Source organism: Delphinapterus leucas, chromosome 7, assembly GCF_059928025.1.
Source record: "Delphinapterus leucas isolate spDelLeu-1000000601 "Yukka" chromosome 7, BTC_Dleu_Yukka2, whole genome shotgun sequence".
Taxonomy (NCBI): domain Eukaryota; kingdom Metazoa; phylum Chordata; class Mammalia; order Artiodactyla; family Monodontidae; genus Delphinapterus; species Delphinapterus leucas.
Window position 1 is genome coordinate 51,401,068 of NC_143135.1, and position 13,393 is coordinate 51,414,460.

The 13,393-nt window shown below is 40.3% G+C and overlaps 1 protein-coding gene across 2 annotated transcripts in view; it reads left to right on the top strand.

Moving 5' to 3' along the window:
• The window catches only part of PAAF1 (proteasomal ATPase associated factor 1), a 40,780-nt gene that overhangs the window by 17,085 nt on the left and 10,302 nt on the right, over positions 1-13,393 (top strand). For both annotated transcript variants that reach the window (XM_022593788.3, XM_022593786.3), the window contains exons 7-8: positions 7,234-7,428; positions 12,233-12,324. In XM_022593788.3, coding sequence (XP_022449496.2) covers positions 7,234-7,428; positions 12,233-12,324 — 287 coding nt within the window. The remainder of the gene's footprint in view (positions 1-7,233; positions 7,429-12,232; positions 12,325-13,393) is intronic.

Consider the following 13,393-nt stretch of genomic DNA (forward strand, 5'->3'; position numbering starts at 1 on the left):
CTGTAATGACCCCCAGAAATGAATCACCAAAAAGATAGAAACAATCTAGTTATCCACAAAAACACAAGTAATTCATCCAACTGGCCATTTAAATGAACTGGTATTTCCCCAAGGATTAGAAATTCCTTTCCTACTCAGTCTTATTATTGCTATCTAGAATTCACTAACTTATATAGATCATTGTTTTCCACAATTGATAAGGGGAAAAAAGACTCCATAGGAGATCATCTACTTGTGTGCTGGGAAAAAAGAGAGAGAGGTGAGCCCACTATTTCACATTAGTCCTTTGGCTGAGGTGATAGTAAAAGCTGTGTTGCAAACAGCTGCATCACCAGACATCAGATAGACCTTGGTATTATTGATGGTCGATTCCTGTGGATTTAAATCACAGTTCAGTTTTTTAAAATGGATTAACCACATAACCTGTTGATAATGGATTGTAGAGACAGAGTGAGAACATCTTCCCTCTGTAACTGATTGGTTGGTTTGTTGGGAAAAAAGTTAATTTAGAGATGTTTTATCCTTAATTTGGAATGTTTAAAAAAAATGGTAAATATGTCATTCTTATTTTTACAAGTTTGGATTTTTTTTTTTTTTCGGGTACGCGGGCCTCTCACTGTTGTGGCCTCTCCTTGCGGAGCACAGGCTCCAGATGCGCAGGCTCAGCGACCATGGCTCACGGGCCCAGCTGCTCCACGGCATGTGGGATCCTCCTGGACCTGGGCACGAACCCGTCTCCCCGGCAGGCGGACTCTCAACCACTGCGCCACCAGGGAAGCCCCAAGTTTGGATATTTTTGAAAATGTAATAACATCCTCAAATAATTTCTTACCTTGATCACTCCTTTGGGACCATAATACACATCATCTACACCACTCATTTGGGAATTTATTATGTATTTGCCCTATACTTATGGTATTTAACCCAGTGTTTTTGCCTTGTCTACCTGACTATATTATAAATAGCTTGTGTGTAGAGTTGATTTTTTTAAGTTTTAGTATTTCTTTATAATGGTTTGTCAGATTACATACAGATCATCTAGCAAACACACATGTTAACCTTAGCAAATAAATGGGTTTTCTTCTGAAACTTAAGTACATGGGTGCATTGAAAGGGAGTAGAAGGGATATATAGAGCCTTGTTCACGTTCAGTCCAAAGAACTGACAGGTCTGAGGAGTCAAAGCAGTCTGCACTGTTGGGGAATCCAGGAGCCAAAGGAGTCTAGAAGAATACTGAGGGATTCACCTTAGATCTGGCCACCTTGAAGATGCAAGGCATGGGGGACCTTTCCAGTGAACAAGGCATAGCTCTGCATGTTGAACTTAAGAAGATGCATATTTAACATCCGTGCACACTTAACTTCAGAATACCTTTGGATTACTATAGTTATTGACTGTGCCCTCCACATGAATCCTAAGTCTCCCAGTGTTCTTCAGTTCTCCTTAAGAATGCATGTGTGTCCCTTAGCTTAGGTTGAACTCTAGAGTGTTTGTTGATCTGATTTAAGCTTTTATTCATATAATTGTTCCATTCTTTTGGCCTTGTGAGAAAGTTCTGGGGTGGGGGTAGGCGCTTCTCCAGAGTATAACACCCTTACTTTTTTTTCCTTGAGAGGGTTTGTTGTTTTTTTTTTAAATTAGATTGAACAGAAATGATAAGCTTTAGGGGAAATTGCATGAAGTCAGATCCAGGTTAATGTCTGTCAGGTCTTAAATGCTTCTCTCCAGTTAATGCTATAAAGGAGCCCCGGGTTTGGGGTTGCCCATTCTTCAAAAGTATGGAGCCAAAATCAAGATTAATCTCCAATAACAGCGGCATATATGGGTCACTGTCTTTACCCAGTTGACTTCCAAGTTGCTTTGTGTGGCTCCTTTTTTACAATCTCTTTAGTTCTGAGATTTTGAAGCATTTTAATAAAAGTCATGAACCACATAAAAAACAATAAAGAATTATTATTTGCATTTGTGATCTTTAGTGTTTTCACAAGTGGTGACTAAATAAGAGAAGCAGAAGATAGTGTTGAAGTGAACATGGTCTTTTATTGCCTAGGTAAGTCTTGGCAAGCAAGACATAAAAGGAAGACTGGATTGAACATTACCTGATGCTTATTGCAAAGAATCATCTGGACACTAATAGAGCAGCTCTGTATAAAGATCTGTTATAAAGAATAACCTTTCGTTAGCTTAATTAAGTCCCTGGCTTGCTTACTGCTTCTAGTATGTGGAACCATGATAGTAAGGGAGCCAGTACAGTAGAGTGGCAAAACATAGGATTTGGAGACATACAAATCTTAGTTTAAATCTTAATTCTTCCATTTAAAGTCTGGGAAGCCTTGGAAAGTTGCTTAACTTTTCTGAGCCTTAATTTCCTCATATGTAAAATGGGGATAATAGTATTAAATGAAATGGTGCATATGAGAGATTTAGTATAATCCCCGGTATGTAATAAGTGCACATTGAATGCTATTATTGTTCATAAAAAATATGACACTATACTTTAAACCCTGCCAGGGAAGTTGAACCTTGTGATGTTTTAACCTACTGGTCAAATGTGAAAAGCAGAAATTGTTATTTCTAATACAGTAGACATTTTTGATCTTAGTTGATATGTAATTGGTCTTTTCTAATACTTTTATATATATATTTTATACTTATTTAAAGGATTAGTGTGTTCTTAAGCAGAGATAAGATTTTTGTAAATCTGTCTAATGAAAAGATAAAGCAGTGTTCTATTTGTAATATATGAGTTTACTAAGTAGCTCTAAAGTATACTTTAATCAGTTTGAAAACTTTTAATTGACCAGGCCATTTAATTAAGGTTGGTGAATTTGGAGATATATATTCATAATCTTAATTCTTTGTAATAAGCACCAGGTCTTTCATAATCTGTGAAAACATTGAGACCAAATGAAACACCATTTCAGTTGATTGGCTGAGGTTTTTTGCTCACCAAGGTAGGAAAGATGCTTACATTTGAGAAACCAGGTTGCATTCTTTTCAAACTCTTTTATACTTTCTCTGAAATAGGATATGCTGCCTCCAAGTAATAGGTGCTTCAAGGCTCATTATTTTCTGAGATCTGAATAGAGTAAACTTGTTAAAAAACCTGCCTAGAAATATGAAATTTGCTGTTTCTTACTAATACTTATTTCAGTCATAGTTTCATCTAACATTATTCTTATTTCCCAGACTTTGGCTACGATGTTTATCTGTAAGTCAGCTGAATCTTTTCTTGAATGCAGATTTTTTTTCGTCTTGGTTTATATGTTGAAGACTTCTGTCTGTTTGATTTGATATCTAAAGCCTTTGCAGCTCTGCTAGGTCTTAGCTATGGCTACTTCTCTTACAAAGGCATTCCTGCTCCTTTATAGCTTCTTCTTAAGGTAATTCCTCACAGATTCCTGCTCCTGTAAGGCTCCTCTTTCTTTTATTCTTGTCACCTAAGAGTAAAGAGACCCACACTAGATGCCACTATGTTGTAAGTGACATTTTATTAGAGAGGGAGTGATAGTTTTCCACTCTACTTTGATAAAAAAGGAAAACTTCCTAGATGGCAGCTCTTTGCTGAGTATTAGTTGAAATTTGTACACAGTTAATACCATTCATAGCTCCCTAGCCACAGCTGTAGCATCCTGTCTTGGATACATATTTTTCAGAACCATTTTTTTTTTTTTAAGTTTGCATCACTTCCATGGAACTCAGCATTTTTAAATAGTGGTTGGAACTTCCCAATAAAGACATAAACAGATCTTTCATGGCTTAGTAAGAGTTGAAGCCCCTTCCTTATGTTCCTATTGGTGATTCCTTAAGATTCTTGAAAGATCTAAGATCCTTTTCTAGCTAGAATGCTGAGTGTGTTATGGAGATAGAGTGGAAAGGTGGATTTTCTAAACTCAGGGTACTTTATGATTACAAAATATGTTGTAAATAAGAAACATAAAATAGCAACAAGATATGTTGCCTCCTTAGATCTGCTTCTGAGGGAAAGCCTACTTTTAAAAGCTTATCTAGGCTAACACAACATTGTAAAGCAACCACATTCCAATAAAAATGAATTTAAAAAAACAACATATAACCAAAAATAAATAAATAAATAAAAGCTTATCTATATGGCCTTTATCCAGTAGATATATAAGTACAAGGATTACATTTTATTTTTCCAACCACTGTAACCAGCTGTATAAATTGTATTTAGTTTTTATTTTAAATTGGATACATTTGGAAACTTACCCTGTGAATTAGGTCCCACCCGAGAAAATCATATTTTATCAAACAGGCCCTAAATTGGCTACTTTTAAAATTTGTGGCATTTTTATGAATTCATCTTTTTTCTGAAAAAGGCTTTCAAAGTGAAATTTCCACTGAGAGTTGAGGCATGTGGTTAACTGCATGGCTCATCCATCACTTGTACCTTATATTGAGTTTTTGTAGAGTTTTTGTCAAGGTTTATATATCTGAAGTCATCTCATCTTGAGCAGAATAGGAGCAAGCCAGGGCACTAGTTTACTAAGTAACCTTTGGTCAGGTACTCTTATTACTCAGCCTGCAAGTGTTTATTGGGCACCTATAATAGGATAATTAAATGGGTTTTAATAAAGCAAGTACTAGCCCTGCCTGTATCACCATAGGGCCAGACTCCCTTTCTACTCTACAGTCCTATGTTGTCACATGTATGCCCCTGAAACTCTTTATGTCCTTGACTGTCTCTACCTTTTTACACTGGGTGCTCCTGAAGCCAGGGATCATAGCAAATAGTAAGATAAGGGATGACAAAGGGCTTCAAAAGTCATAAAATCTGTGGACATTTTGGATATTATAACACTCCGCATCTTACTTGATTTTTTTTTAGCGGGTGGTCCCCTGTCGAGGTATGGTACAGGGGCCCAGGAGATGTGTATACTCAGCTTCCTGCTGGGCTCCTCTAACACTGCTTTGGCAAAACTGGAGCACTGGCTCACGCTACCTGTCTGCAAACAGGTGAGGTAGAAGCTCAGCTTCCCCTTGACCTTGCTGACGCCTTCCTGGTAGAAGTGGGGCACCATCTTGCATCACCTCAACTTGCACCACTTCCTTTCCTCCAAAGTGGGCTTGTAAGCTCTGTTTCCTGCTGACTGACACCAGGGGATGGGTTGGGGAAAGTGGAGTGCTACTTCCCTGTCCCTTATGTTTTACCTCTTTCCCCTGTTGGTGCTGGGTGAGAGTAGAGGCCCAGCTCCCCGCTGACAGTACCCTGCTGGGCCTGGTCAGCGTCGCTGGGCGGGGGGAATTGGAGAGCTGTCTCCTGCTTCCATGGGGGTTGAGGTAGAAATCACTCCCTGTTCAGCCCCACTGAATCTTTGGGAGAGGGGAGGTAGCAGTTTTTCTGTTGCTGTTTGAGTAAGATGGATATTGCCAAAAAGCTTTTCTGTACTGTTAGGCCACCCTTTTCTCAGTCTTCTGCCTAGAGGCAACAGACTTTTCTTGGAGTTGTTTGGTTGTTGTTTTTTGTTTTTAATTTGTGCCTTTTTTTTTTAATTAGTTCTATGTTAGAGGCTTCTGCAGTGTCCTGTCTAGGATATATGGAAGGCAGTAAGGAAATCCAGGGAATTCATTGCCCTGTTGTTCTTCAAGTCCTGAGGTCCCTAGGTGGACTGCTTTCTTCTTTACATTTTTCAACCTTCTTGTGCTTGTTTGTTGTCTTATGTCCAGGTTTTTTTAATTGTAAGGAGAGGACCTGGGAACAATGGGACTACTCCATCTTGGCCAGATGAGAAGTCACTCCTTTTTTACGATTAGTTCCCAATGGAAGCAGCAGGATCTTTTAAGACAGTGATTTTCACACTGAACTGTCTAGGATGTCTACTTAATTTTTGTTTAAAAAACAGTTTTTATACGACCCAGCAATCCCACTACTGGGCATGTACCCTGAGAAACTGATAATTCACGAAGAGTCATGTTGGGCTTCCCTGGTGGCGCAGTGGTTAAGAATCCGCCTGCCAATTCAGGGGACACGGGTTCAAGCCCTGGTCTGGGAAGATCCCACATGCTGCGGAGCAACTAAGCCCATGCGCCACAACTACTGAGCCTGCGCTCTAGAGCCTGGGAGCCAAACTAATGAGTCTGCATGCTACAACTACTGAAGTCCATGTGCCTAGAGCCTGTGCTCTGCAACAAGAGAAGCCACTGCAATGAGAAGCCCGTGTACCACAACGAAGAGTAGCCCCTGCTCGCCGCAACTAGAGAAAAGTCCTAGCGCACTGCAACTAGAGAAAAGCCCTCGCGCAGCAATGAAGACCCAATGCAGCCATAAATTAAAAAAAAAAAGAGTCATGTACCACAATGTTCATTGCAGCACTATTTACAATAGCCAGGACATGGAAGCAACCTAAGTGTCCATTGACAGATGAATGGATAAAGAAGATGTGGCACATATATACAATGGAATATTACTCAGCCATAAAAAAGAAGTGAAATTGAGTTATTTGTAATGAGGTGGATGGACCTAGAGTCTGTCATACAGAGTGAAGTAAATCAGAAAGAGAAAAACAAATAGCGTATGGTAACATATATGGAATCTAAAAAAAAAAACATGGTTCTGAAGAACCTAGGGGCAGGACAGGAATAAAGATATAGACGTGGAGAATGGACTTGAGGACATGGGGAGGGGGAAGGGTAAGCCGGGATGAAGTGAGAGAGTGGCATGGTCATATATACACTACCAAATGTAAAATAGATAACTAGTGGAAAGCAGCCACATAGCATAGAGAGATCAGCTCGGTGCTTTGTGACCACCTAGAGGGGTGGGATAGGGATGATGGGAGGGAGACGCAAGTGGGAGGAGATATGGGGATATATGTATGTATACGTATAGCTGACTCACTTTGTTATACAGCAGAAACTAACACACGTTGTAAAGCAATTATACTCCAGTAACGATTTTTTTTAAAAATAAATTAATAAAAAAAAACAGGTTCTAAAGCCAAAATAATAACTTGAAAACCACTGCTCTAGAAAACCACATGCCACTAAAAATGAAATCCAAAGCTTCTTTTCCATGTGTGTCTCTTGCAGCTAGTTATTGGGAAACAGGGACCCTGTTCTGTTTATTTCTGTTTTTCTGGCACCAGCCTGTAGTACATATCCAGTACTTGTTGGTGAAGGAATAGAGTCATTTATGCAGATATGTCTTCTCTGCCCTTGTAGTTCCTTTACTACCTACTCCATTTTAGGGTCTTTTTTTTTTTCTCTTGCCAGGTATCCTGGATACAGCCATTGTTGATCGGGGGAAGAATGTGGTATCTGGTTCTCGAGATGGGACAGCACGACTTTGGGACTGTGGGCGCTCAGCCTGCTTGGGAGTCATTGCAGACTGTGGGTCTTCCATCAACGGAGTGGCTGTGGGTACTGCTGACAACTCTATAAACCTCGGCTCCCCTGAGCAGATGCCCAGTGAGTTGATAACAGTATATGAATTTATTTTGTTTCCTTATATTCCTTCAGTGTTTGCCTTAGTTTCTCCTTTTCTTCCTTGTTCTCTCCTGCTCTGTAGCTGGTATTTCCATTTTTACCATAAGATTAATATTTGTTGCATATCTACTATGTTCCTGTTGGTTTGGAATCTACAAAGGAAGTATATGCCACAGTTATTGCATTTGAGTAAGTACAGTTTAATTTAGCAGATGAGACTAATGCCTGTAAAACAGAGAACAATAAAATTTTGGCTGAAGTAACTTAGTGATTCACTTAATGCAAATATAATGTTTTTTGGGAAGAAGAGCATGTTTTAGGTTAGTATAGATGAGAGATGTCACAAAAGAAGTTGAACCTTGAAGGATAGATTCAAGTTGAACAGACAAGAATGGGAAGGATGGGAGAATGGGAGCTAGGGCAGGGATAGAGGTAGGGGCAGTTCACATTAAAATAGTGTGGAGGTAAAATTGACTGTTGGGTAGAGATATGCTTCTTTGGGCCAGAAGTTGGCGTAAGCATAGTAGGGGGAAATAGGTGAGTAGAGCGATAGCTCTGGTTGAGTCAGAATGATAAAGGTCCTAATAAGGCAGCTTGCATTCTTTTCTTATTTTCCTATGATTATAACATACTTGCTTCTCTGTTTCCATAGGACTATTTTCCTACCATCATCTCTGCTTCTCGTATGTTTTTTTTTAAGAGGCTTTATTTTTTAGAGCAGTTTGGTCCACATGAAATTGAGCAGATAGAGTTCTTGTATACCCTTTGTCCACATACCTGCACACCCTCCCCTGTTATCACCATCCCCCACCAGAGTGGTACTTTTGTTACAATTGATAGACCTAAACTGACACATCATTATCACTCAAAGTTCAAGGTTTAAATTAGGATTCATTCTTGATGTTGTATATTCTGTGGGTTTGGACAAATGTATAATGACATGTATTTATCATTCTAGTATCATGCAGATTTTTCACTGCCTGAAAAATCCCTTTTGCTGCACCAATTCGTCCTTTCATCCCCTATAACCTTTTGCAACTGATATTTTTACTGTCTTCATGGCTTTGCCTTTTCCAGAACGTTGCAGTTGAAATCATAAACTATGTAGCCTTTTCAGATTGGCTTCTTTCACTTAGTAATATGCATTTAAGGTTCCTGCATGTCTTTTCATGCATTGATACCTCATTTCTTTTTTTCCATTTATTTATTTATTTATTTTTAAAATGTTTTTCAGGGGGGCTTTCTCTAGTTGTGGCGAGTGGGGGCTACTCTTCGTTGCGGTGCATGGCCTTCTCATTGCGGTGGCTTCTCTTGTTGCAGAGCACGGGCTCTAGGTGCGCAGGCTTCAGTAGTTGTGGCGTGCGAGCTCAGTAGTTGTGGTGCACGGGCTTAGTTGCTCCGCAGCATGTGGGATCTTCCCGGACCAGGGCTTGAACCCATGTCCCTGCATTGGCAGGTGGATTCTTATCCACTGTGCCACCAGGGAAGTCCTTGATACCTCATTGTTTTAAGCACTGAACAATATTCCATTGTTTTAATGTACCTCAGTTTATCTATTCATTCATCTACTGGAGGACATCTTGGTTGTTTCCAAGTTTGGACAATTATGAATAAAGCTGCTATAAATATCCCTGTGTAGGTTTTTGTGTGGATATATGTTTTCAGCTCAGTTGGGTGAATTTTGCCCCTCACTGTGGACACACTGCAGGTACTCTCCTCACTCTCTTAAACTTCCCATATAGATAAACTGTCGTCCAAGAATTAAAATGGTTGTGACTACCACATGTTGCCTGGCCCCTCTTTGGGAATTAATTGATTAATAGGAAGAGTATTTCCCAAAGTGTGACACATGTGCAGTGAGTAGTAAACAAGATCATTTCAGGCAGTACACATTTTTAATAGTTATATATTAATGCACACATATCTCACTTCAAACCTAAGATTTCACAGATACTACTTAAAATAAGGTTGAGTTTTTTAAAATTAGTTGGTTTAAAGTAATTTAAATGAAAATATTCTTGTTTCCTCTATTTCCTCACTTCCCACTTACTGTTCAACCCGCCCTAGGATGGTTTGTGCCCCAGCTACTTAACCAGCAGCAGCTCTTGTTGAGGTCACCAGTGACTCCATGTTGCATAATCCAGTGTTACTTCTCTGTGCTTATCCTTCCAAATTCTCAACAGGATACAACATAGTAAACTCTTCTCTTCAGGACACTTTTCTTTCTTGGCTTCTGTAATACCACACTACACTGCTTTTCTCTCTATCTCATTGGCTGCTGCTTCTTAGTCTCCTTTTTAAAAAAAACCATTTATTTATTTATTTGGCTGCGTTGGGTCTTAGTTGCGGCACGTGGGATCTGTTTTAGTTGCAGCATGTGGGATCTAGTTCCCTGACCAGGGTTTGAGCCCGGGCCCCCTGCATGGGGAGCGTGGAGCCTTAGCCACTGGACCACCAGGGAAGTCCCAATCTCCTTTTACATGTCTCCTTTATTCTACCTTTAAATATTGGAGGGCCCTCAGCTCTACGATTTCTCTCTTAGGTGATCTCATCATTTCCATGACTTTAAACATTGTATTTAAGCTGGTGATTTCCAAAAGTATATCTAAAGCATAGATCTTTCACTTGCATTTCAGACTCTATTTAGATGTCTAATAGACATCTTGAACTTATAACATGGAGTGTTTGATTTCCTCCCACCCCAAATCTGTTTTTCCCCATCTCAGTAAATGGCACCACCATCTTCTTGCTCTAGCCCAAAGCCTGAGATTCATTCAAGATCACCCCCACCGTTCCTCATGTCCCGCATCAGCAAAGTCTGTCATCTCTACCTTCAGAATGTTGCTCATTTTTCCACCTCACGTTCTTCCTCCAGCTCTCCCTTCCTCCTGCCAGCATCCTCATCCATTCTACCATCATCTGTTGCCTGCACTATTCTATAATCTATTCTCCTCAGAGGAACCATCGTGATCATTTAAAAAACATAAATCAAGGGACTTCCCTGGTGGTCCAGTGGGTAAGACTCCGTGCTCTCAATGCAGGGGGCCCGGGTTTGATCCCTGGTCAGGGAACTAGATTCCACACGCATGCCACAACTAAGAGTCCGCATGCCGCAACTAAGAGTCCACATGCCACCACAATGATCCAGTGCAGCCAAAATAAAAAAATTAAAATTAAAAAAAGTAAATAAATAAAAAACATAAGTCATATCACTCTCCTTTGTCTCTACTGTCCTCTAGCAGCCTCCTTTTTGTATTTTTTTGTTTGGTTGGGTTTTTTTGGCCATGTGGGATCTTAATTCCCCAACCAGAGATTGAACCTGCATCCCCTGCCCTGGAAGCATGGAGTCTTAACCACTGGACCGCCAGGGAAGTCCATAGTGGGCCCTCCGTATCCACGGGTTCCTCATTCAGAACACAATCTACAGTTGGTTGAATCTGCGGATGTGGAACCTTTCGATATGGAGGGCCAACTCTGGGGACTTGAGCATCTGCGAATCTTGGTGTCTGCGGCGGGTCCTGGAAGCAACCTTCTGTAAATACCGAGGGACAACTATGTATTTAAATCCTAACCCCTTACCATGGCTTATTACAAATGCTTACACTTTCTAACCCCTGCAGTCCTCTCCAGCCTCAAGTCACACCACCCTCTGCCAGTTCCACTGTGTCCCAACCATAGGTCTCTGTTCTTTGAGCACAACAGACTGCCAGCCTCCTGGCTTTTGCCTTGTTCTTCCCTTAGCCTAGAATGTACCTCCCAAAACTTTTCACATGGCTGGCTTCTGTTTACCATTCATGTCTCAGTTGGAAAATAACCTCCATGAAACCTTTTTAAAATTGAAGTTTAGGGCTTCCCTGGTGGTGCAATGGTTAAGAATCCGCCTGCCAATGTAGGGGACACAGGTTTGAGCCCTGGTCCGGAAAGATCCCACATGCTGCGGAGCAACTAAGCCCGTGCGCCACAACTACTGAGCCTGCGTGCCACAACTACTGAAGCCTGCCCGCCTAGAGCCTGTGTTTTGCAACAAGAGAAGCCACGACAATGAGAAGCCCATGCGCTGCAACGAAGAGTAGCCCCCGCTCACCACAGCTAGAGAAAGCCCACGTGCAGCAACGAAGACCCAACGCAGCCAAAAATAAAATAAAAAATAAATTTAAAAATAAATAAATAAAATTGAAGTTTAAAGTTACCTTCCCCCACTCATTTTCCCACCATCTACTCCCTTTTGGTCATATTTTCCTGTTTTATTTCCTTTGTGGAACTCATCACTGTCTGAAGATATCCTACTTGTTTATTTGCTTATTTTACTATTTCCTATTTCTACTAGAATCTAGAATCTAGAATCTACTACTCCTTGAGAGTAGGTACCTTGTCTCTCAGTAAATATTTGTTTAGTGAATGGGTAGATCTCATTTCCTTCAGACCATAAGAGCCTTGAGGGCAGAGACTGTCTACTTTGTTCAGCCTTGTACTCCTGCTCCAAGTATGGTATCTTTCCATATTAGAGATGATTTAATAATAATATTTTAAAGTTGGGTTTATTGAGATATATTTTACATGTAGTAAAAGTCATCCTTTTTAATTGCACAGTTCTGTGAGTTTTGACAAATATGTACAGTCATATAAACAATACCACAGTCAAGATATAGAACATAATGTTTTTTTAATATTAATAAGTGAATCACTAACAGAATAACTCAGTAAACAGCCATCAATAGTTGTGCTTTCTGGGTACTGCCAGCTGATCAGCCTAGCCCATTATTGACATAGCTCATCTGTCATGCAGGTGAACGGGAGGTTGGAACAGAGTCAAAAATGCTGCTGTTGGCCCGAGAAGATAAGAAACTTCAGTGCTTGGGACTGCAGAGCAGGCAGCCGGTAAGTGGTTCCTCTAAGACCTTTGAACTCTGGGGCAACCTGGGTCACTCTGATTCTTGGAAAGCTGTTTTGAAAACATTTCTGATTTCTCTGTATGTTCACCTTTTGAAGAAGCTGCATGAGTGAGAGGCAGTACAGTATAGTGATTAAGAGCGTGGGATATGGAATAAGGGCAACATTTAAATCCTGGTTCTTCCTAATGGCTGTGACATTGGACAGGTTACTTAACCTCTCTGAGCCTAAGTTTCCTCATCACTAAACTTGTCATAGTAGGATTTACCACATAGGGTTATGTGATGAGATTAAATGTCCTACTGCTTTGTGACCTTTATCAAGTCACTTTCCCTCTGGGCCTTAGTGTGCTGTATGTAAAATGATAAGGTTCTATAGATTCCCTTCTTCCTCTAAGGTAATGTGAAGATTTTCTGAGTAAAGGACTCATGCATTCAGGGCTCTAGATTAATTAATGACCAGAATATCTTTCGTAGAAGAATTGAATTTTCTTCCTTCATTCGCTGAGGTTTTGCCAAGCAGACTCTGCTCTTAATTAAACTCTGAGTTTCTTGAGATTTTCTAAATTTCTTTCCAGCTCCTGTCATCATCACCCAGACAGCTTGAATGATTTGGTTTGACCACAGGCTTTGTATTTTCATTTCATCTCATGACTTCAGTGTGCTGGTGATGTTTCCATTTTCAAAGTTTGTTCTGGGAACATCACTATTTTTGATCATATTGCCTTTATACTCTGAATTTCCATGCTGGCTTTTACTTCCAAAGGGAAATCAGGGGTTTTTGTTTGTTTTGTTTTCTTTTTTTAGAACTTTCAAACTTTACTGTTTGAACTAACACTAAGGAATAAATAAAAGTCTAATAGTTTGGGTTTTTTTTTTTCAGGTACATGGGTGACTTGTGATTCTTTTTTTTTTTTTTTTTTTTTGCGGTACGCGGGCCTCTCACTGTTGTGGCCTCTCCCGCTGCGGAGCACAGGCTCTGGACGCACAGGCTCAGTGGCCATGGCTCACGGGCCCAGACGCTCCGCAGCATGTGGGACCTTCCCAGACCGGGGCAC